This window comes from Lutra lutra, chromosome 14 (assembly GCF_902655055.1).
Source record: "Lutra lutra chromosome 14, mLutLut1.2, whole genome shotgun sequence".
NCBI classification, from domain to species: Eukaryota; Metazoa; Chordata; class Mammalia; order Carnivora; family Mustelidae; genus Lutra; species Lutra lutra.
Genome location: NC_062291.1, coordinates 46,789,028 through 46,811,481, shown reverse-complemented (window position 1 = coordinate 46,811,481; position 22,454 = coordinate 46,789,028). Strand labels below are relative to the sequence as shown.

The window sequence follows — 22,454 nt, the reverse complement described above, 5'->3', positions numbered from 1 at the left end:
GAAGTCTCCAGACTTAAGAGACACCCCCAAAAAATGGAGGCTGCTCATACTTATGTCCTCTGCCGAGCTCCCCACTACCTTGTTAGTGGTGTAGAAACTGTGCAATTAAAGAAAGGGAAACATAGTATCCTTCCCTTTTTTCTACGGCTCAGGTCCGGCAAAGATGGTCTGAAACTACAGCTGTGGTTACTAAGTGGGGCGGTCAAAGGCTGGGACTCAGAATTTCCAGTTGACATTACAGCCTCAGCCCAGACATCTGGCAGTGAGGGGCAGCATTCCACAGGCGGGCTCTGGGTGGTGGCTGGGTGCGGCCAGGGAGCCCAGGGAGGGACCCAGAGCTAGGCGGAGCCCAGAGGGGAAGGGGTGGGGCCTGAAGCCCCACTTTCGCCACCACACCCAACACCCAGCCCCAAGGACCTGGCTTCTTATGTGAGAGCCAGTTTTGTGGGATCTCCCGAGTAGAGGGAAGGTCGACTTGTAGATCTTCATTTCCCTGGGAAAGAGAATCGAGAGAACAAGATGGCCTGGTGGAAAGCCTGGGTAAGTGGGGAGCAAGCCGCGGCGGACTGTAGGGTTCCTGAAGAGTACTGGTGGAGAGAGGCATGCTATCTGCTGGCCAAGCACCAGGCTGCCCACTGAGGGGGGAAGAGAGAAGAAACCGTCCCAGCCCTAGAGGCGCTCATAGCTAGTGAGACAGATAAAGGAAAATTTTCTTCTTAAAAGATTTTTTTTTTAATTTATTCATCTGAAAGAGAGACAGAGAGAACACAAGCAGGGGGAGAGGCAAGGGGGAGAGAAAAGCCGACTCTCCAGTGAGCTGGGAGCCCAATGCAGGGCTCGATCCGAGGACCAGGAGACCATGACCTGAGCCAAAGGCAGACACTTAACCAGCTGAGCCACCCAGGCACCCCCAGATAAAGACAACTTGAGGTACACCTAAGGAAGCTGAGGGGATGGGGAGCCCAGAGGAAGAGCCACGACGGGAAGTGTTAGGCTGCTCGAAGCTAGGGGGTGTCATGTTTGAGTGAGATGTGCATGTGTGTGGTATGTGTGCCCACACATGTGTTTGAGGAGAATCAGGCAGATTGTTCCTTGCAGAGGGAAAAGTATGTGCAAAGGCCCGGGGGCAGTGGGGGGAGGGAAGCTTGGCTTTAGAGAGAAGTAGCTCGTCATGGCCTGAGGGCCCTCTGGGGTGGGGGGGGCAGAGGAATCAGGGGAGATAGACCTAGAGAAGCAGGCAGGACAGCTCCTACAAAGCCTCACATGGCAGGATAAGGGGCTTGGGCTTTACCTTAAGAGCAGTGGGGAGCCATTGAAGGCACTTGAGCTGGTGAGCAGCACAATCAAATCGGCTGATGGTGGAGATCTCATCAATGCCCACACCTTAGGGCATGGGAGGGCAGGCAGTCTTCTAGGAATCCATGGTGTTTATTCAACAAGATTGAGGAGAAAGGAGGGAGGGCAAGAGGACCTGGCCTACAGGGGCCTTGAGTGTCTGAAACCTATGCTTTATAGAGTTCTGGAGGACTGAGGCGGGGAAGACAGCACAGCCTGTCCCCAAGTCTCCCACCTCACAGCTGAACTACCAGATTCTTGGGAGTGTTTCATCTGGGTTTGAGTCGAGGCCATCTCGTCCTCATGAGCTGAAGACACAAAGATGACAAGCCAATGACATCTTCTGGCCAGGCACGACTCCTTCATTTCATCCCCCAGGCAGCCCAGGACATCAGGGCTGCTCTTCCCTTTCCATGGATGAGGACACTGAGTCTCAGAGACACCAAGTGACCTCTGGGTCCCACAGCAAGCAGTCAGGGGTCTCTGCACCCCCTCCCCCAGGCACTCTGTGAGCCACAGTGGATGACCCAGCCTTATCCTGCTTCAGGAAATCTCTTTGTCACAAATGGGACAACCCAGGGGCTGATGGGTTCAGACATGCCAGGCCTGGACAGTCAGGACAGAGAGGCAGCTAGGGACAGGGGGGCAGCCGTCTGGGCCCCAGCACAGCAGTCAGGACAGGTTAAGGGCCTGGGGCAGCCTCCTGTTTCCACCTGGTCAGTGGGAAGCTTCTTTTGAGGAAGCAGGCATGGCAAGGAGAGCCCAGTGCTGGGCACTCTTCCACAGTCAGCTGCTGCCCTGGATGGCCTGATTCTGGGCCTTGCTCCCAGGAGACCAGGGGCCCAACCCAGCCAGGCAGGCAGAAGCCTCCTTGCAGGGACCTGGCCCACCTGGCAGGTTAATGGTGACCCTCACTGAGCACCTACTGTGCGCCAGACATTCCTCTAAGCATCTCACTTCTAAGCATCTCGCTTAAGCCTTGAACACCTCTACAAAACGGACGACAGTATCTTTATTCACAGATGAAGAACGGAAGCACAAGGAGCCTCAGTGGATGCCCAGTGTTGCCGCACAAGCAAGTGGTAGAGTCTGGGTTAGAATCAGAGCAGCGCAATTCCAGAGCCCAGACTGGGGGCCTTGGCAGCCCACAGCCTACCGGCTTGGGCAGTAAGACCACAGGCAGAGCCCGCCTGTGACTGGCTAAGGACCAGATGTCCTCTGGGCCCCTAGCCGAACCAGGACCAGGACTGGGGGTGTTGGGGGGTGAGGGTATGAAAGATCAGCTAGAGGGACCTGTTTGTGCCTCTCTTACAGAAATGAAGTTCTGTCTCGCAGGTTCCCCAGGGCAGCCTCGTGACGGGGGAAGGCAAAGGTGGGGCAGCTCCTCAGAACCGAGCTCTCACAGACAGAGTCACGGGCAGGACTGAGTCACCTTCTCAGTGAAAATATTCCTGTCTGGACAAGCCAGTCTGGGCACGGGGCCCCGGCAGGTTCTCTAACAGCGGGGCCTTTCAGATAGGAAGATCTGGTACCCTGCCCCACCCTGCTGATGTTCAGGGGTCTGATTCCAGATAATTGTACTTTTTATCCCCTAAAATCACAGAGGAGGAAGAGAGACTGAGGCTCCTCAATGCCTCAAAAATCACAACCCCCCGGGAAGTGGGTTGACAACCGTTCCCCCCAGAGCCGACCTCGGACCCGCTAAAGGGGCTGCTCCCAGGGACTCAGTCCCATGGTCTGGCCAGTCCCTGCCCCACGCGTTGGCCTGGGGGCAGGGAGACAGCCCTTCGAGGGTGGTCCCCAGACCTCGCACTCCCTCCTGGATCACCTGCATTCCTGTGGACAAGGCTTCCTTCAGTAGAGAGTTCCGGGAAAATTCCCTGTCCCGAAAAAGTTGAGTGATCAGTAGAGTAGGGGGAAGTAGACAGAGCTCAGCTTCTGAGTCAGGCTGTGGGTCTTGCTAGGCACATCAGCTTGACAAGCACTCTGAGCCCAGCTCCCTTGCCTGTAAAATGAGGCATTCATGGTTAGAGAGGTCCAGGAGTATGAGCACCATACTTCTGGCCCTGGAGGCATCAAACACAGAGGCCTGGCACAAAGCAGCCGCTCAGTGGCTAAGGGAGGTCACGGCAGCTCAGACTCCACAAACAAGGGATACTGTGTATGCATGCACACAGCAGGGCCACCTCTGGGACCATACAGGCTCTTCTGGGTGGAATCTGCACAAAGGATTATTTCTAACACTTTTTGCTGAGAAATACAGTGATCAAAAATGAGATAGGAGGGGCGCCTGGGTAGGCTCAGTGGTTTAAAGCCTCTGCCTTCGGCTCAGGTCATGATCTCAGGGTCCTGGGATCAAGCCCCGCATCGGGCTTTCTGCTCGGCAGTGAGCCTGCTTCCTCCTCTCTCCCTCTCTGCCTGCCTCTCTGCCTACTTGTGATCTCTGTCAAATAAATCAATAAAACCTTTAAAAAGAATGAGATAGGAAAATGTTAGCAGACATTTGAAATTCAAGCAAAGGGAACAGAAAGACCTTTTACCTTTTATTCAAAAGCGATATCCCTACCGATAGCCCCACAGATGGCAATCTGCCAGGTATTTTCAGGATCTAATTAGAGCTTGAAGGATAGAAGGATGGATGGATGGATGGATGGATGGATGGATGGATGGATACAGTGATTAAATGAATGGCTGGATGGGTGATTAGATGGATGTAAGGATGGATAGAAGGATGGACATGGTGATTAAATGAATGAATAAATGGTTGGATAGATGGATGGATGTGGCCATTGAGTATCTGGGTGGAGAATGGATGACTAGATGAATGAATGAGTGGGTTGGTGGGTGGGAAGGTGGGAAGGCAGATGAGTGGATGAGGGGCAGACAGAAGGAGGAAGTGAATAGTTTCATGGGAGACCAAACACTTTGGGACTAAACTCCTTTCCACTCCTCCTTTCCACTGAGGAATCTCTGAGTCTTCTTCAAATTCAATGCCCATCTCCAATCTCCCTCCACTCCTCTACCAGCCTCCTAAAAGCACATACTTAAGAAAGATCATTTATTTTCATCTGAGAAATTCTACAGGGCACAAGGCTAAAGAGTCCTCAGGCGAGCCCTGGAGTTCGAGATCTGGCTCAGACAAAGGGCCCAAGAACTCTGGTTATTGTGTTTACTTCACAATTTCCAGAGCAGCATGCCATTCTTTCTAAACCTAACCTTCTGTCCTCCATGAGCCTGCGCACTTGCAAAGGCTCTGGGCTGTTGGGTCTCTACCTGCTTGTGAACACCCACTTCTCAGAAAGAAGGCAGCTTGACCTCAAACCACACCTCTCTTCCCAACCTTGTCTGCACACTCTCAAAGCAGCACATTCAGCTCCACGAAGCCTGTCCTTACTCGCCCATTGCCCTGTGGTTTGGGGGTAGGTGGCCCTTTCCCACCGACAGCAGTGCCTGTCGATGGTGCTGGAGGGAGCTCTGGGGTGTGGGTGGGCAGGGCCTGCTGTTTGCCCTCAGATGACATCAGCGGGGAGAGGCTTGGCCTGATCCACAGCCCACACCCCAGGGCAGGAGCCGAGGCAGGAAAGATTCTGTGACTTCTTCCCACAAGCTGCGGTTCTGGCTGGTGTCAGCCTATTAATCAAAGAGCCATTCTGTGGAGGTGACATGGCAGCCACAGAGCCCAAAGGGGAAGCAGCAACCCCTCACAGCCAGGCCAGGCAGGCTATGGTCTCTCACAGTACTCTCACTTAATGGTAGCTTCCCTACCCAGCTGATGCCTCTGAGGGCCTGGCTTGAGTCACAGAACGCCCCCCACCCCACCCCAGAGCTTAGATGCAGCCTGCCTAAACCCAAGAAAGCTACCTCCCATAGGACATCCTGCCCTTTGTGTTCCTTCATAACCCCTGTACGCACACCCTGTGGTGTCCCCACCCCTTCTACCAAGTTCCTGTTACCCCCGGTGAACCTCTGGCTAGCCACGGGAATCCTATCACAAAAGATCCAGGGACAGGTCTGGCAAGGAGGCTGAGGCAAGGAAAACTGTGGGACCCTTCTGAAGACAGCCAGGTGGCCAGGAGCACACTCATGGTCATTGTTGTGCCTTGTCACCCCCAATAAAATCACTGCTGGCCTTCTCTGGGGCCAGCCCCCTCTCCTAGGACTTCCTCCCAGTGCTTCCTTCCTCCTGACACTGAAGGCTGGGCGGCGGGTCTGCACATCGCCACAGTACCAGCCACCTTCTAGGGTCAGTGTACGCCAGCTCCACAGGGCTGGCCCTGGTGCTGAAGGCTGAGATTCCCCCCACTCACGGTGGCCCTGGATGCAGACGAGCTCGGTCCTGCCTCACTCCTCCTCAGGGGGCCCCTCCTTCCTCCTTGAGGCCTGAGCTGACAGGACAGGCCTCCCCTTAGCCAAGGCAGCTAAGGGCCACACGGGGCCTCCACACCCACCCCCAGGCTTCTGCAGCCCCAAAGTGGAAGAGCCATAGGGCAACTTGGTGCCAAGTGGACCGAGGCACCCCTTCCTCGACACATATCTGCTGGTAACTGTCATATCCAGGAGCTACAGTCCTGGGCCAGGAAGGACCCCTCAGGCCTCCCTTCATCCAAGGCAGACCATCACGGAGACCCATGCCAGGCTGGGGCAGGAGGGACCCAAGCCTCCACCGTGATGGGCTGGTGATCTGCCCCCCACCCACCCACCCACCCCTGCCAGCCTTCCCACTTGGAACAAGCCTGGGCTCTTTTGCAGGTGGAACAGGAGGGGATTACTGTGAAGGGCAGCTCCCACTTTAACCCGGACCCCGATGCAGAGACCCTCTACAAAGCCATGAAGGGGATCGGTAAGTTGATGTCTGCAGACCTGCCCACCGGCCTCTCTGGGGTCTGGCCACTCTGCTCAAAACCGCGAACTCCACAGCTCCAGAGGGGTGTGGCCAGGGGACACTGTGCTCCCAAAACGGACTCCCAGCCCAGAGAAGCACATGGGCGCTCCCATCCCAGCACTGGTCTACACCCCGCCCCCCACGGCTGGAGAAGAGGGAAAGTGGTTGTGCCTCCCTGAGTCATGAGGGAAGGAAGGGGTCACCATCACCTGTGCGTGCCTACGCATCCTTGTGTCAGCAACTGTACCCCACTCGTCAGAGCTTTCACACTCACAGAATGGCCTCGGGAACCCTGGACCTGTAGGGCCGAGCTGGACTTCCCCACTCAGCTCGGGCTGGGCACAGGCAGCCTCTTTCCAGTCTCCAGGACGCACATTCCTGAAGCAAGCAAGGGGTTGTCCTCCTTCCTAGATGAACCTTGATGGCATGTTCATGACCTCTGTTTCCTGTGAGATCTCTGCTGTTACCCCCACTTCCCAAAGGAGAGAGCAGATGCTCTGGGCAATGAGATCGCTGGGCCAGGACTCAGACCCAGTTTGCTGGGCCCTCAGTCCTGACTTGCCCCTGCCACCACCAGCCCGAGAGAGGACAGGGTAGAAGGTCCTCCTATCTGAGCACCAAAGGCCCCGGAGGATGTCCAGGGCAGATCAGATGATCAGAGGGACCTCAGCACTACCACTTTGAGACTGGCCTCAGACAGCACCCCAACATCTTGTGGGTGGGAGGCAGGGGAGGGATGGATGGATTTTCTGCTTGGGTGTTCTAGCTACACCATGAACATTGTCAGTTCTGGGAGCTATCCATGCATTGTGTGCCCACTGCTTGGCCACCCAGCAGCTTCTCGCCCTCCTCCTCAGCCCCCTTGGGGGTCATAGGGATGTTCACAGTGTGCACCCCTGCAGGGACCAACGAGCAGGCCATCATCGATGTGCTCACAAAGAGAAGCAACGCTCAGCGGCAGCAAATTGCCAAGTCCTTCAAGGCGCAATTTGGCAAGGTAAAAGGAGGACAGGAGGCTTTCCTTGGGAGGCTAGGGGAGCTGCTGTGGCCAGAGACAGCCTGGCAGGCAGCTTTGTTCTGGACCAGGCCTTTGGCTAAAGACCAGTTTCTAAAAGCATGAGGCACAGAGGGCATGCTTACACTAAAAATTTTATTAATTGTGTATCTGAAGTTAAAATTTCACTGGCCATCCTGTGTTTTATCTGGTTACATTATTTATGGCTCCGCACACCCCTGGCTTGGTGGCCGGCCTCTGCGGTCCACTGTACCCCTCCACCCCATCTCTCTCACCGACCTCCTTTACTTTGTCTCCATGCCCCATCCTTGAGCTGTGTCCCTGCCTCTATGCTTTGCTCACGCTGTTCCCAAAGCCTGGGAATCCTCCTCTCACCTACATGCAGAGGAGCCAGCCAGGCTCCTTTCTGTCCTGCGACCTGTCCACTCTCTTCTCACATTAGAGCTTCCATGTCTGTGCCTGCTCCCTCTGCCTCCAGGGACTCCAGGGGCAGGGAACACATGCGCTGGACCCTTTTTCTCTCTTCCCTCCCTCCTCCACCCCAGGATAGAGCCAGGCACTGGGGGTACTACCTAAACACAGAAACAAAGGCACAGATAGCCTCGACTGCCAGAAGCTTCTGTCGCTGCATCTCCTTAGTTTGGAGATTGAACGTCAGAAGGTGAATGATGAAGCCCGAACATTCCAAGGGGTGTCAATGCGCGTCTTTCTTTCTTCCTGTCTTCCTTCCTTCCTTCCCTTTCTTTCTTTTTTTTTTTCCCTTAATTTCTTTCTCTTAACTTTCACAACTGTGCATTATTTCCTACATTCATCATTAGGGAAATTGATGTTCTAAGAATAAGTTCTAAGAGTAACTGCCCAAGATCCCAGAGCTTATAAGCAACAAGGTTGGGATTTAAATCCAGGTCCAACAAGGCCCTTGGTCCTTGGCTATACTGTGCAGATCAGCAGGGTATGGCCTTGTGGCTCCTTGTGGAGACTGGTGTCCTTAGAAGCAGACCCACGTGAAATGGATTCCTTAATTCATTCCTGAATTTATTGAGTGCCCACGGGCTATGACGGGATTGAGTGCCCACGGGCTATGACGGATTGGTGAGCAATGACAAACACATTTTCGGGCTTATAACGTGCCCAGCATGGCCTTGAGAGCTGAGTCAAGCCACGCACATCTCTCCACCGGTCCCCTAAGCAGTGGTATAAGGCGGGAGTCTCACGGTCTCCAGTTCACGGGTAAAGGTAATGCTGCTCACAGAAGCTGCACCGCTGGCCCCCAAAACCCCAGCTCCCTCCCGCTCAAGGTAGAGCCTGCCAGAGGCCCTCCGGAGCCTCCAGGACTGGCTGCCACCCAGCTGCCTGCCCTTGGAGGGGCACAATGTCCAGATCATTGCTCTTCCTTCTTCTCACATTAGGATCTCACCGAGACCTTGCAGTCAGAGCTGAGCGGCAAGTTCGAGAGGCTCATCGTGGCCCTCATGTACCCTCCGTACAGATTCGAAGCCAAGGAGCTGCACGATGCCATGAAGGTAGCCGGGGGGAGGGGCAGGAATGTCACAAGGGCTGGCTGGGGCCACAGCTGGGGACGCATTCCCCAAGAGAGCCTGGCACTGGGACCTCCAAGCTCCCGGTGAATCACCCTTTGGAACGGCCCAGCCCGGGGAGCCTGCAGCCTGCTGCCCAGACGGGTCGGCTTTTGCCGTCATGCGGGCACCAGGAAGCCAGAATTGGCACTTCTCAGGACAGGGCCTCACCAGGTGTACAGGAATGACAGGGCGATCCCTGAACCTGAAGCCTCTTCCCCGTCCTCTTCCTGCAGTCATCTCTTGTGACTCCCATGGCTCCTTTAGCACTCGCAGAGAATGAGGAGGCAGTCAGGGCCCAGTGACTATAATCATCGCTGTTGAAAGGACACTCACTGGGTGTGCACGCCTGGCCTTTCCCACCTGTTCTCTCCGATCCACCTTTGGGCTGGGCCGGCTCCTTACCCCCCGAGGATGGATGAGGACTCCTAGGCTCGGCGAGGTGGAGTGACGTGCTAGAGACCACCCAGCATGGAGGGCAGAGCTGAGACAGAACTCTCCCATTGCCTCCCCTGCCCGCAGGATCCGCCTCTGGAGACAAACACAGGGGACTTCCCCCAGTAACACCCTCCAGCAGAAGCCCCATCAGGGGGGCGGTAGCACACTAACCAGATCTGCCTGAGGCTCTTCCTCTCGCCTCTTGACAGAGGAGGGTAGGGACAGAGCATACAAGCCTGGCGCAGCTCTCCAGCTGACAGAGGTTTTTGTCCACAGGGCTTGGGGACCAAAGAGGGTGTCATCATTGAAATCCTGGCTTCTCGGACCAAGAACCAGCTGCGGGAGATAATGAAGGCCTATGAGGAGGGTAAGGGAGGAAGTGGGGCCTGGATATAAGGGCTTGCTTGGGAATGGCCACAGGCTATGGCAGCCTGAGAGGGGATGAGGGACAAGCAGTGCCCTGGGCCTTCGCTGGAAAAGACCCTTTCTGGGCCATTCTACACATGGGTGCTGAGCACCTGCTGTGTGCCCAGTCCTGTGGTCTGATGTTCTCTATGCCCCCTGAAGCCCATGGGCTGCAGGGGGAGGGACATGTACCCCTAAACTCTCTGCCCCTCAAGGGTATTGCAATGTGGGTCCCCGGCTGTGTCAGCCCTGGATGGGGCTGGCTCCTTCCTGGCCAGGCACAAGTTGCCCCTGGGGACCGTGCAGGGCCCTGCTGCAGTACGGGCTACAGACCACAGGCTACAACACAGGCTGTTGTGGAGCCTTCAGGATGCAAGGTGACCAGAGGCCAGCCTGGCCTCCATGTGGTCTGCCCGACAGACAATCTGCCTGAAGATTCTGGCTTTGCCAAACCACAAACGAAGCGAGCTCTGTCGTCCCCTGCTGGGCTTTCGACCTGACCTCGCTCTGTGCTTCGATCTATGCTGGCAGCCTGTGTTACGTTCTCCTTCTGAATGACCGCCAGGTGGTGGAGCCCCTGCCACTCAGACCCCCAGGCCGTGTATCCACTCCGATGACTCGTCCCTACCAGACGGCTTGAACTGGGAGAAGTGTGGGAAACCCGGGCTGGGAGGAGGGAAGCCAGTCCATGCCTTGTGGTCCTGTTTCCCCCGCAGACTATGGGTCCAGCCTGGAGGAAGACATCCAAGGAGACACCAGCGGCTACCTGGAGAGGATCCTGGTGTGCCTCCTACAGGTATCAGAGCCCAGGCTCCTGGGAGCCCCTTGCCTGAAGGACCCCAGCAGCTGGGCTCCAAGGATCAGTCCTTGGGGAGAGCTGCTGGGGTGGGGTGAGGTCAAGGCCTGGGTAGAGAGCCAGGGACCGGGCTCCTTGGATACATCTCAGCGTGGCTGGAGGATTCTCACCACCGCATGTCACTGACCCAGCCACAAGGGGGCACCCCAGAACCGGGAGGAGACTGCCCTGTCACCCAGCAGGTCCTACCCACCATACCCCATGCCTGGCACTCTGCTCACCTCAGCTCACTGAATCCCCTGGCTCCCTACAAGGCAGCCCTTATTACTGTCACTTTATAGATGACAAAATCTGGCCCTGGAGAGGGTAACAAACCTGCTAAAATCCCCATGGCCAAAAAGCAGTAGAGCCCTGCCTGCCCTCCCGCCCGGCTTTCCCCTCTGCCCCAGTCGCTCTGCTGGGATAGCCTGCCTTACATGCCTCCCCTTCTGTTCCTAGGGCAGCAGGGATGATGTGAGTGGCTTTGTGGACCCAGGACAGGCTGTCCAAGATGCACAGGTGAGGCCACATACATACACTCTCAGCAGCTACCGCCCCATGGGCCGCCTGCCCCATCCACTGGGGGCTGATGCCTGGAAGCCCTACGCAGCCCTTCTGTCCATGTGGGCTTTCTTTGACACTAGGCTAGGCTGGGACCCAGCTCAGCTCTCTGCAGAACTTTACCCTCTGGGGTTCCAGAAGGAAAGTGAGAGTGTTTGGGGAGAGTCAGGAACAGGGAAGGGAGTGACTTGGGAGGGCTCCACTGAAGCGCTGTTCTAGCAGGAACAGCCCACGAACCTGGGGACCAAACGGCACTATTCAGATCACTATACTTCAGTCTGCTGGCAGAGTGCTAGGGATGCTCAGAGGCAGAGCAAAGCCCCAGGGGGAGGCAGGGGAGTTCCCAGAGCGGCTTCTGGCCCCATACCCAGAAGGGATTTTAGCCTCTCAGGGATAGCAAGAGAAGAGAATGCTGACCTGGTAGGTAGATGGGGGCTGTCACCTCCTTCCTCTCCTTCACTGGCTTCTTGTGGCTGCCCCAATGCTAGGATCTGTATGCGGCGGGCGAGAAGATTCATGGGACGGATGAGATGAAATTCATCACCATCCTGTGCACGCGCAGTGCCACACACCTGATGAGAGGTACCAGGGTGGGGGAGGCACTGTCGGGCTCCAGCTGGGGGCCCTGGCCACACGGCCCGTCCCTTCACGCGGGCCATCCAGTGTACATCCTCATCTGGTAGCGATGCTAGGGAGAGAGCCAGGGAGATTGGACCCTTACCCTGGCAACCAAGTGGAGGCCCGGGGTGACACATGGATGTGCGGTCTCGGATCTGAGATGCTGGGGGTGTCGCCCTGAGATCTGCATATCCCACAAGAGAAGACGTCTCTCTGCAGTGTTCGAGGAATATGAGAAAATCGCCAGCAAGAGCATTGATGACAGCATCCAGAGTGAGACCCATGGCTCCTTGGAGGAGGCCATGCTCACAGTGGGTAAGACATGGGGCTTGGCGCTCAGACCCACAGGTGTCCGCAGCCACGGGGCTCAGCAGGGGGGAGGGGGGCAGCGCCTGGGGTGGCAAGAGCAAACGAGTGGGTCCCTATGTCCACTTTCCATGGACCCTCTCCCCCTCCCCCCTCCAGGCCAGACACGCATGTACCCTTCAGCCCAGGACACTGGAACTATCCTGCCCTCGTGTCTTCAGTGAGCTGGGTCCTGCCCCCATAACCCCTGTGCTGTGTGAGTGTGCAAGCATGAGTGTGAGCATGGTGCAGGTGAGAACATGTGAGGATGTGAATGTGTGTGCGCACTTGCAGGATTATGCCCAACCCAGGGTCTGTGCTCACCCATGGTGGCCACACAGGGAACATCCTGGTTCTGATCATAAAGCCCTAAAGAAAGTCACCTGTCTGGACCTTAGCCAGGGTGCTGGTCTCTGCCTCGGTGGCTCACTAAAGAAATGATGATGTGTAGTTGGAGTCCAAACTCAATGATTGATAGTCTGATGCTGGGCAGCACCGAGACCCTTCCCTCAAGCATGATGTCAGGTCTACTTAGGAGGACCTGTTCCAGACAAAACCAAGATCACCGTGAAAGAAGTCATTGTACAGTGAGGAGCTGAGGCCCAGAGGCAGGGAGACCTTCCTCTCCTCCCATCCATGATGGAGCCAAGGACAGGGCCCCAGGGTTAGGGTGCTCCCCTCCACACCGGGCTCTCCCCATTTTGTGGCGGGCAGCCCGGGGAGCTCCACGACATGTCCAGGTCTTTCAGAGTGGACTGAGACATCTGACCGTACCCAGCAGGCTTTGGCTGCTGTGATAAAAACCATCTATGTCGGAGCAGTTCAGTGTCCCCCTGCCCTAGGCTCAGCAAGTCAGCCCCTGCACTGAATTTGAACAACCTCTTGAGTAAATCTTCCAGAGAGGAAAAGCAAGCCCCGGTGCTTCCTACCCCCTTGCCCTTGAACACTCCCACAATTCATGCCACAGATGAGGACAGTGCAGAGCAGGCGAGTCAAAGAATGAAGTCATACCATGCCATCAGAGAAGAGCCAAACACCTGCCTCCTTCACACAAAGCCCACGCTCTTTCTGCTGCCCTGAGCTTAAGTGCCGAGCTCCCTGACCCAGATGCCGAGCCTCTGAAGTGGCATCCATGAAAGCAAACAGGGGCCCACTCTCTGGGCCAGATGTCCCTGGGTGCCCCAGTGCTCCAGGGCTGGGCCCCACTGTCACGTGGAAACTCAAACGCAGGGACCTTCCTGATGAGTGGTGGTGTAAAGTGGGCACCCTGAGTCCTGTGGAGTGGCTGGGTGCCTGGCAAAGCTGGTTCCAGAGTGTAAGAGCCCAGGGATGGGGCTGGACAGAGCCATGTTCAGAGCAGCCAGCCCCGCAGACCCCAGGACATTTTCACCTCACCCTCTGCCTGCCCGCTCTATCTTTAGACCTGTGCCCAGTGACCTAGGCTTCCTTCCCTGTCCCACCCCACCCAACGCCAAGCCTCTCATTTTGGAACTAGGCAACGCATAAATAAATAGGCCAAAAACTTCATAACACTCACCCTTAAGATCCAAGGCAAGACATAAATAAATACACATGCACCAATGCGACCTACAACCTCAAGTTTTAACAGAGCTTTCCTGTTTGCCAGTGAAATGCACCCGGAACCTGCACAGCTACTTCGCAGAGCGACTTTACTACGCCCTAAAGGTAACTCTTCCGTCTTTGGTGCCTCCTGCTCTCAGGCCTACTCAGCGGCCTCTGCCAAACCAAGGCGTTCAGAGCCACTGCTGCCTCCGACACCTGTGTCTTCTCTAATTCCAGCCTCTTGTGATCAGAATGCTATAGCTCTCAAAGGGTAAACAGAGTCTGGGTAGGGGAAGCCCCAGCTCCTGAAGGCTGAATTTGAGCAGGTGTTTTCACAGGTGTGCATTGCATCGACTTCTTGCAGCAATCCTGGGAGACATAGGTCATAACTGCCGTGCTAGAGGTGGTGAAACCAAGGTTTGGGTCAAGGTCACACAGCTGGTGACTGGCGAACCAGTCCAGCCTCCTGTAGTAGGTGGAGTTTCTGGCAACTGGAGCCAAGCTGGAAGGTAGAGGAATTCCCTGAGCCTGAAGTCAGTGCCCACTTAACACCACTGGAAGTGAGAACCCCAAGTGCTCTGGCCACGAAGTGAGAGGGGGCATGGAGTTCCCTTGGCCGCAGGTGCCATCTAACCCGAGACTAGTCAAAGATGGACATAGGCAGGAAGGTCCTGCTTGAGAATTGGCCCGGTAAGCTGAATTTCCTGGCATTTCTCCTCTAGGAAGAAGTCTTACTTTTAGAGCAGTGAGTATTCTGTGTCTAGAAGCTGATGTGGCAAACCAAACACACATGTCACTTTGAGGCATTGGGCTCCCAATAAAGACACACACGTGGGAGGTGAGGGAGAAGAGATGAAGGGAACAGAAACTCTGAGTCACTGAAGCACCCCTCGCAGTGCTTTGCCCCCTGAAGCAAAGGCTCATTCCCGCATCTCTGGGCCCCTGTGAAAGCCCCCTGGCCCCAGGGCACAGGTTGGTCCATCATCACAGAGCTGCACCAGAAAGACGGGCAGTGACTGTTGACTGCTGCATCTTGTCCAGGGAGCAGGGACGCGCGACGGGACCCTCATAAGAAACATCGTTTCGAGAAGTGAGATCGACTTAAATCTCATCAAGTGTCAGTTCACGAAGATGTACGGCAAGACCCTCAGCAGCATGATCGTGGTAAGTCGGGGTCCCCAACTCTACCCCCAGTTTGAAGCAGACATTACTGGGGGACCTGGATACTGGGACTAGAGTCCTATGTCACATGTGTCCATCCCTTTCCGGTGGGGGTCACACCCGTGCATTCACAGCCACAGAGTATGTATAGAGCTCGGCAAGGGAGTCAGTGTGGCTAGGGCCTGGAGGGGGCTTGGGGGGACGCACAGGGACCAGACCATGGAAGCCCCTGTACTTGGCCCCCAGAGTTGGCTTTGCATTTGAGTTACACTTGCTCCTTTGGAAAGGACACAATGAACCCTTGCCAAGGAGACCACATCTGAATGTCAATGACAGTGAATAGTTCAGTAGGAATCAGGCAGCAGCCTTTAAAATCCAGACTGATGTAGCCCTTCAGCAAAATCGTGAAGCAGCATGGTTTTAAGGAGACAAATCAGATGGGTTCCAGCAGGCTACCTAACCAGAAGCCAGTCAGGGAACATTCTAGGACTGAGAAAACGCACAGTGATCCTCACACCATCACAAGACCATACTGTTGAGAGAAACAGTTCTTCTAGAAATTAATGCAAATGAGGCCTTGACCATATCATTAAGAGAAGTCAAACCTCGAGAATTACATCCCTGAGTCTTCATTGACCCTTAAGTCAAGTCTGGTTACTCTACAAATGTCTGTTGTCAGCCTCAATTTCCAATAAACACATAACTCACAATATGTTAAAAAGACATTTCTCCCTGAAAACGTTTCAGAAAGGGGTAATGGGTAGATGGGAGTGAGGGATGGTAGAATTCTTCTTTGTTTTGTTTTTGGCTTTCCAGCCGTTCTGGTCAAAAGACAGGAGGGCTACCCGCAGACCAGCCCAAGCTGCTGATGGCTTTCCCAACACCCAGCCCCGGCAGAGAGTTAGGAATTTTTTCACCCATCCGTGGCTCCTGTGGCCATCACGGAGATTCCTCTACCTTGTCACCACCACAGTTGGATGGAGCCACAGTCAGACTTCAGAGGAACAACCACCCTGAGATGGAAGGATCACTTGGATCCGTCCAGGATCCAAGTGGTGGAGTGGATCCAATCACGGTGGAGAAAGGCTTAGCAGTCTATTTATCACATGATCAGTATAATCGATAATGGAGTCCCCTGTCTAGACACACAAGAAGCCCCCCCTCTTTAGGTTTTGCCTACAGGTGCCGCTTAAGAAAACTGAGTTGGAATTGTGACTTACGTGGCCAAATACTTTCTTTTTAGTATAGACCACTCTCTATAGATGTCATCAAAGCAAAAATGATTTCCAACAGTGATACCAGCATTCAAAATTCCTGCATAGAAATTAATATGGAAAATTTATAAAAGCCCTATGTATAAGTTTATACCCATGCTTTTTTTTTAAGATTTTTTTATTTATTCATTTGACAGACAGAAATCACAAGTAGGCAGAGAGGCAGGCAGAGAGAGAGGAGGAAGCAGGCTCCCTGCTGAACAGAGAGCCTGATGTGGGGCTCAATCCCAGGACCCTGGAATCATGACCCGAACCAAAGGCAGAAGCTTCAACCCACCGAGCCACCCAGGCATCCCTATACCCACGCTTTTAAAAAGATAGACAAGATGAATAGTTTTCTAAAAAGCACAAAACAACACAGAAAAAAAATACCTTATTACAAACATTGTGGAAAGAAAGCAAGGAAGGAAGGGAGGGAGGAAAAGGAGGGAAGAAAGGAAGGAAGGAGGGAAAGGAAGGAAGGAAGGAAGGAAGGAAGGAAGGAAGGAAGGAAGGAAAAAAGGAAGGAAGGGAGGGAGGGAGGGAGGAAGAAGGGAAGAAAAGGATAAATTTAAAATGTGGTTGAAAATCTACCAGAATATTTCAGGCCCAAATGATTGCACAAGCAAATTTGACTAAAAGTTAAGGACTAGGTGATTCCCATGAGGCATAAACAACTACAGCGCATAGAACAGTGGAACTAGCCCAGCGCCATCACTTGCCATGTGGCCTTGATGAATACCACAGCCTCTTGCTCCCATTTTCCTCAAGCACATAAGAAGGGAGTTGGGTGATATGCCCTCCTCTGTTTCCCCTGGCTCAGTGTGCAGATCTTAAACCAATCAGACCTATCAGGACCTGCCTGACAGCAAGGAGGCATGGTAGACCAGAGAAACAGGGTTCAGCCATGGCCATGTGGGGTCAATCCTACTGGGAGACAGACGCCGCTTGACCCTGACGTGAGCCAGCCACTGTGCGGGCAAGCCCACGCTTCTGCTGTTTACACCTCACCACATCTCCGCAAGGCTCATATCAGCATCAGTGTCATTTGACAGACACTGTCTGAGAAGGTGGTGACAGGACTCATCCCAGCTGCAGGGTCAGGGCGTGGTCCAGGTTCTGCATGGACCCAAAGCCGGGCTCTGCCCACGGCACGCCCTGCCTCCACTGGGCACCCCGCAATTCCCACCTGCAGCAGGAGGTGTTGAGTAAATGACCAGTCTTGTCAAATAAACAAATAGTTGGACACTTTGGGGTCCTGAATGGAATAAGGGGCAGAGCTCAGGGGGGCTGGGGGCCATCAAAATGCCTTCCTTGATCCAGAGCAGAGCTGTGTCTGCGACTCATTTCCTACATGAAGCTGCCTGGTAGTTAGTAAGAGAATCAAAAGGAGATACAAAGAAGTATCCCCAGATGGCAAACAAGGAAAGATAGGTGGCATCGTGTGGGCCTGCAGCATAGGAACTGCAGAGGGACGTGCCAGGCCTCTCCCCAAGGAGCAGGACTGTTGTAATAACCACAGCTGGCAAATACCCTTTGTGACTCCCTGTCCCTCCTGTCCTCAGGGAGACACCAGTGGTGACTACAAGAACGCCCTGCTGAACTTGGTGGGCAGTGACTCCTGAAGGCCCGGGATAAAGCAAAGGCCAAGAAGCTGGAGCCACCAGACCCTGCCTGCTCAACCTTGGCCGTGCAATGGGGGGGATGGGGGGAGGGAGCCCCAACTTGCCTTTCAGTCTTCTATCTCCCAGCTTCTGGTGCTTTCAAGTCAGTTCCAGGTATGAGCACAGGGCCAACCCTAGCATAATCTGGCCAGATAAACCCTTAGGCACAAGGGGCTGTTTCTTCTTCCCTACCCATGGGTTTTCCTGAGCTCGATGGGTCACAGAGCGACCTGGGCCCCGCTCACACAGATACCCAGCCCCACCCCATCTACTAAATCAGGACCTGCAGAGAACAGACCAGAGGATAAGGAATTTTAACAAGCATCTCAGCAGATGAGCCTCCCTGAAAGGCCACAGGGAGGCTAGGAGGCTAGGAGAGCCCATATATGTTTCAGGGCACACACATGTGAGCCGCCAAGAAAGAAACACATGCATTCCGGCTGACTGGGATGCCACTAATACCCGTTCATCTAAAAACATTAGGATATAGGCAGAATGAAAATTCTCTACCTACAGAGAAAGCTGCACATCAGTGTCCCGACCCAAGGGCACTAAGCTCTAAGGGGCCCAGGCTTACCCATTCCTTGCTCAGCGGAGCTGCTTTTTCCTTCCCTGACACAAACATGGAGCGTTTCTTATTCCGACCCAATGCCAAGATGCAGAGACGCCTCTGCTGGTCTTTCCAGAATAATAAATCTTGTACACTTGAATCTAAGTGCCTTTGGATTTCTAGCAGTGACCAGAGCAGGACCAATTTAATTTGTCAGTGTTCATAAAAGAAATGTTATTATAAAGAGCTTCGGGGGGGGGGGGGGTTGAATCAAACCTGAGCACACAGGTGGACGTTTCCCCATGGGGACACACTGATCAGACTGTGCCCTCTGTACCCTGGGGACAATCGAGTAAATGAGGATCCTTCCTATCGCCTAAATCCTGATCTCTCAGAGGTGGGGGGTGGGGGTAAAAAGTCTCGTGCTCCTGTTCCAACCTGTGGCTTTTGCGTGTTTCGTGGTTTCCATCCAGGGGGATCCAGCTGTCCTCGACTGCCCCCCAGGGATGGGGACTCCCAGCCTCCTTGGACAGCCCAGTCTTCTTCCAACAGGAGTGATCAGCAGAGCTCTTCCTTTAACTGAGCCAAACCCTGCCCCACACAGCCCTCTGATCTCAAGTCCCCATCTAGGGCCACAGTGCCTATCCTTTCCCATCCCCCCTGCCTATCCGAAGACGACCCCTAGATTCCACTAAGACATCTTCTGTCAAAGCTAAACTTCCCCGGTCCTCTAACTGTCCCTCCCAGAGCCTGGTTTGGGGCTACATCCTCTGAACATGTTCTAGTTTGCCAAGTCCCTCTTAAAGTATGACCCTAAGGAGTCAGGCAGATCCGAGAGATGGCACAGCAGGCCCACTGAGCTCACACAGGTGAGAAGTAGGCTCCAGTTCTGCCCTGTGCTGGCTGTGTGACTCTGACCTAGTCACTTCCTCTCTTCCTCTGAGCTCGGTTCCCTCAACTTTCAATGCAGGAATTCAGTCCCAGTTACTTGCTGCATTTCAAACCACCCTAAAGCCGGCATAAAACCATCATTTTACGATGGTCATGGGTTCCACAGGTTGGAAATTCAGCCAGGGCCCAGCGCAGATAACTCAGCTCTCTACAGCAAGTCTGGGGGCTCCGTGGGGAAGACCCGAAGGTTTGGAGGAACTCTAAGGCAGGATCCTGAAGTCATCTAGAGGCTTCTTTCCCCAAGGGCTGGAAGGCTAAGCTCAGCTGGAGCTGTCCGCCAGCGCTCCGACGTGCAGCCTGCCCGGTACGCAGAGGGTCGCGGGGCTCCGTACGTGGCAGGTCAGTGCCGCATGGCCTTCTGGGAGGCACCTGGAGAGGCACACAGATCACATTCGCCCTATCTGTCAAAGACATCACAGGCCAGCCCAGCTTTGAGGGAAGCAGACACAGTCCCCGGCTGTCCACAGGAAGAAGGTCAAAGAATGAGAGGCCATTGTCTTAAGTCCACAAGTGGCTTAAGTACTTGAACAATGGGTGTAGAATCCCTGAGCCATGAGTGCAGCTGTGGGTGGGCCCGAAGCAAGGTCCCAGAGGCCCTCCAGAGCGTGCTTAGTGTGACCTGTGTGGCCCCAGGCCAGCCTCTCAGGGGGTCCTGATGCTTTAATCTCTTTTTTTTTTTTTTTTTTTAATTCAAGTCCTGCCCTGAACTTTCTTTCTGTGCTGAGTCGCTGAGTCACCTTCTGCCTTTAGAAAAGACTTAGAGGATTTCTCTGCCCTGCAGTCCCTCTGGTACACCCACTCTCTGGGCACAGGGTTGTCTTGAGGTCCATCCCAAAGCTAACCTGAGGCGGCCAGATGGGAGCCTCCAGAAAAGCTGGAGCCAAGCAGACAGCTCAGGAAACTCTGTTGTGCCCAGCTAGAGGCCGGCAGGGGAGCAGGTTTCAGCGGAACCGTGCAGTTCATCCCTCATTTCGGCTGAGCAGAACGGAGCTCCCTCTGGCCACAGAGGGCAGGAGCAGGTCTCCTGAGATTACAGAGAGGCTCTCTCCCCCTGGGGTGACAGCTAAAGCAGCACGGGTGGTCCTGTGTCCTCCCTGGGAGGTGGCTCCTGTCTAGCTGAGGTGGCGGCTGGGGACGGGAGCGCTGGCTGGCAGAGGGACTTGGCCAGGACACTGAATGTGTCCTCAGCACCTCCAAATCCTTTTTGCTGGAATAACCTTTTGAGCATTTCTGATAAAATAGACACAGTCCTAAGGTACTTTTACAATTGCTCTGGGATTTTTTCTTTTCTTTTTTTTTCTTTTTTACTTTTAATGCACCCGTCTCTTTAAAGAGAATTTGGAGTCCGCTCCATTTGAATTCAGCAAAAGAGAAAAATGAGAAGCTAGGAGGTCCCTGCTTGCGGCCTCACCACAGGTCTATAATGAGAACTATTGTTTCCTAAGTCTCTACAGAAGATTATATACTCATAAAAGCCCTTTCTATTCTCAAATCCAAGATGCCGCATGACTTCGAAACTGGACCTCCTCGCTCCCTTAGCAACACCAGCTGGTTGCAAAGAAAGACCTGTTCTAGTGCACTGAGTTCAGGGTTTGTCCTACGGCATGATTTGAGGCAAAATTTTCATCTGACACGGGATTCTGGGAGTTGTCCAATGGCTTCTCATAAATTCCTTTTCCACTTAAACTATCCAAAAGGGAAGCTCTTGTTAGCAATTCAAAAGTCTCTCAGTTACAAAGAATCCATGCCCTTATGGCACCAGAGGATAATTACCTGTTTGGGCCTCTCCCTCAAAAAAGCTGGGAGCCAGGAGAGCAAGAACCTGGTTTTACTCATTCCTGAACATTCAGTGCCTATCGTGCCGCAGGCCCATGATGAATATTTTTGAAAGAACAAAAACAAACAAGATGACAGGCTTTGGGGATGGAAGACCCATCTAGCCAGGACACCTGAGCCCATCCTTCATCATCTCTCATTCTGAGAAGACACGCGGCCTCTCGGACTCTCCTCAGAGGGAAGCCCACTCAGCCAGCCCTACTGAAAACAGCCCCAGAAAGATCTAAGGGGGAGTGTGCCTACTTGGCCCTATTTCAGGCTTAACACCACATGACAAACAAACCCATCAGGACCCACCCCGGCCTGAGCCCCTTTGGAAACGCTCGCCACTCCCTGCCACCAAGCACCAGTCCAGTGGGGTATGCAGACACGGCCAGAAGCAGACCGTGCCCACCAGCATCGCTTCATGCTGCTGGAAGGCAAGGGCTAGTATGTGGGGCTTGGCCTCTTTCGGGTTTATCCTTGAGCAGAGGAAGGGCCACCTCACTGAGAATTGAGTGCTTGGGCAAAATCAGGATCATCTCAGCAAAGGAGTAAACAGGGAAACGGATCTGCACTTAGCACCCGTCCAACACTTCTGTTACCATGCCCACGCATTGTACCTGCCGCCAGGTCGGGGCTAACCAGGGATGGCTTTGTAAGGAAGGTGATGTATGAGCAGAGCCTTGAAGGATGACTAGGTGCTTCTCAGGTAGACTAGACAGGGGACCACAATCCAGGCTGAGGGAGGAATACAAACACAGCAGGGCCTCTGGCCTCCTTCAGATTATAGGAATGGTATAGCTCAGGCCTCCTGAGGGGGTGGAATCCAAGATAAAGGTGTTTTCAGGTGGCAAGTCAGGGCAGACTCGAGCTATCAGATGGAGAAGCTCCAAGTATTTCCAGGGACAAGGGGATCTTTTAAGGGGTCAGGCAAGGGAGCATCTGGGAGGGATCTAGGGAAGATTCCTGGCAACACTGCAGCAGAGGAGTCTGCCTGTGTGAGTCTGGAGGTAGGGAGCCCCACGTGGAGACCCGTCCCACAATCCTCCAGCCTAGTCCTCTATGGTCCTGAGGCGACTCCTCCAGGAGGAGGCTGGCCTGGCCACTATAGTTCTGCTATAGCCCCAGGTCACCGCATCTTTGACCCCGTGGTGAGGAGCAAAGCTGACTGTCTTGCCTCCCACCTTAGCACATTCAGAGCTGAACTTGTTCAGAGGGCCCTGGGCCTGCGTGTGAGGGTCCAGGGATTTTCATGGCCCATGTAAGTGTCCAAGCTCCCCCATGGGTTTGGGCCAAAGCGGGCCCTGTGTGACCATGCCCCATCGGCCTGGGACTACCTTTGTTCCTCTCCCAGCCCCTTGCTGGCTGTTGGGCTCTCATCCAGTACCATTCTGGGGCCCCCAGCTTGGAGGGAACACCCTGGTGGGCCCTTCCACAGCACAGGTGAAGGCACTGCTCCGATCTTCTCCCCACCTCCCCATAT

General features: G+C 54.4%; 1 protein-coding gene across 1 annotated transcript; it reads left to right on the top strand.

Annotated features, from left to right (window-relative positions):
• Window positions 1–376: 376 nt before the first annotated feature.
• LOC125085155 (annexin A8) lies at window positions 377–18,362 on the top strand. The gene is made up of 12 exons (XM_047703398.1): window positions 377–540; window positions 6,085–6,175; window positions 7,120–7,214; window positions 8,642–8,755; window positions 9,524–9,614; window positions 10,369–10,448; window positions 10,947–11,006; window positions 11,537–11,630; window positions 11,886–11,981; window positions 13,639–13,697; window positions 14,616–14,738; window positions 17,554–18,362. The coding sequence occupies exons 1-12, from the start codon at window positions 520–522 to the stop codon at window positions 17,611–17,613; spliced, it is 984 nt and encodes a 327-aa protein (XP_047559354.1). The 5' UTR covers window positions 377–519; the 3' UTR covers window positions 17,614–18,362.
• Window positions 18,363–22,454: the final 4,092 nt, after the last annotated feature.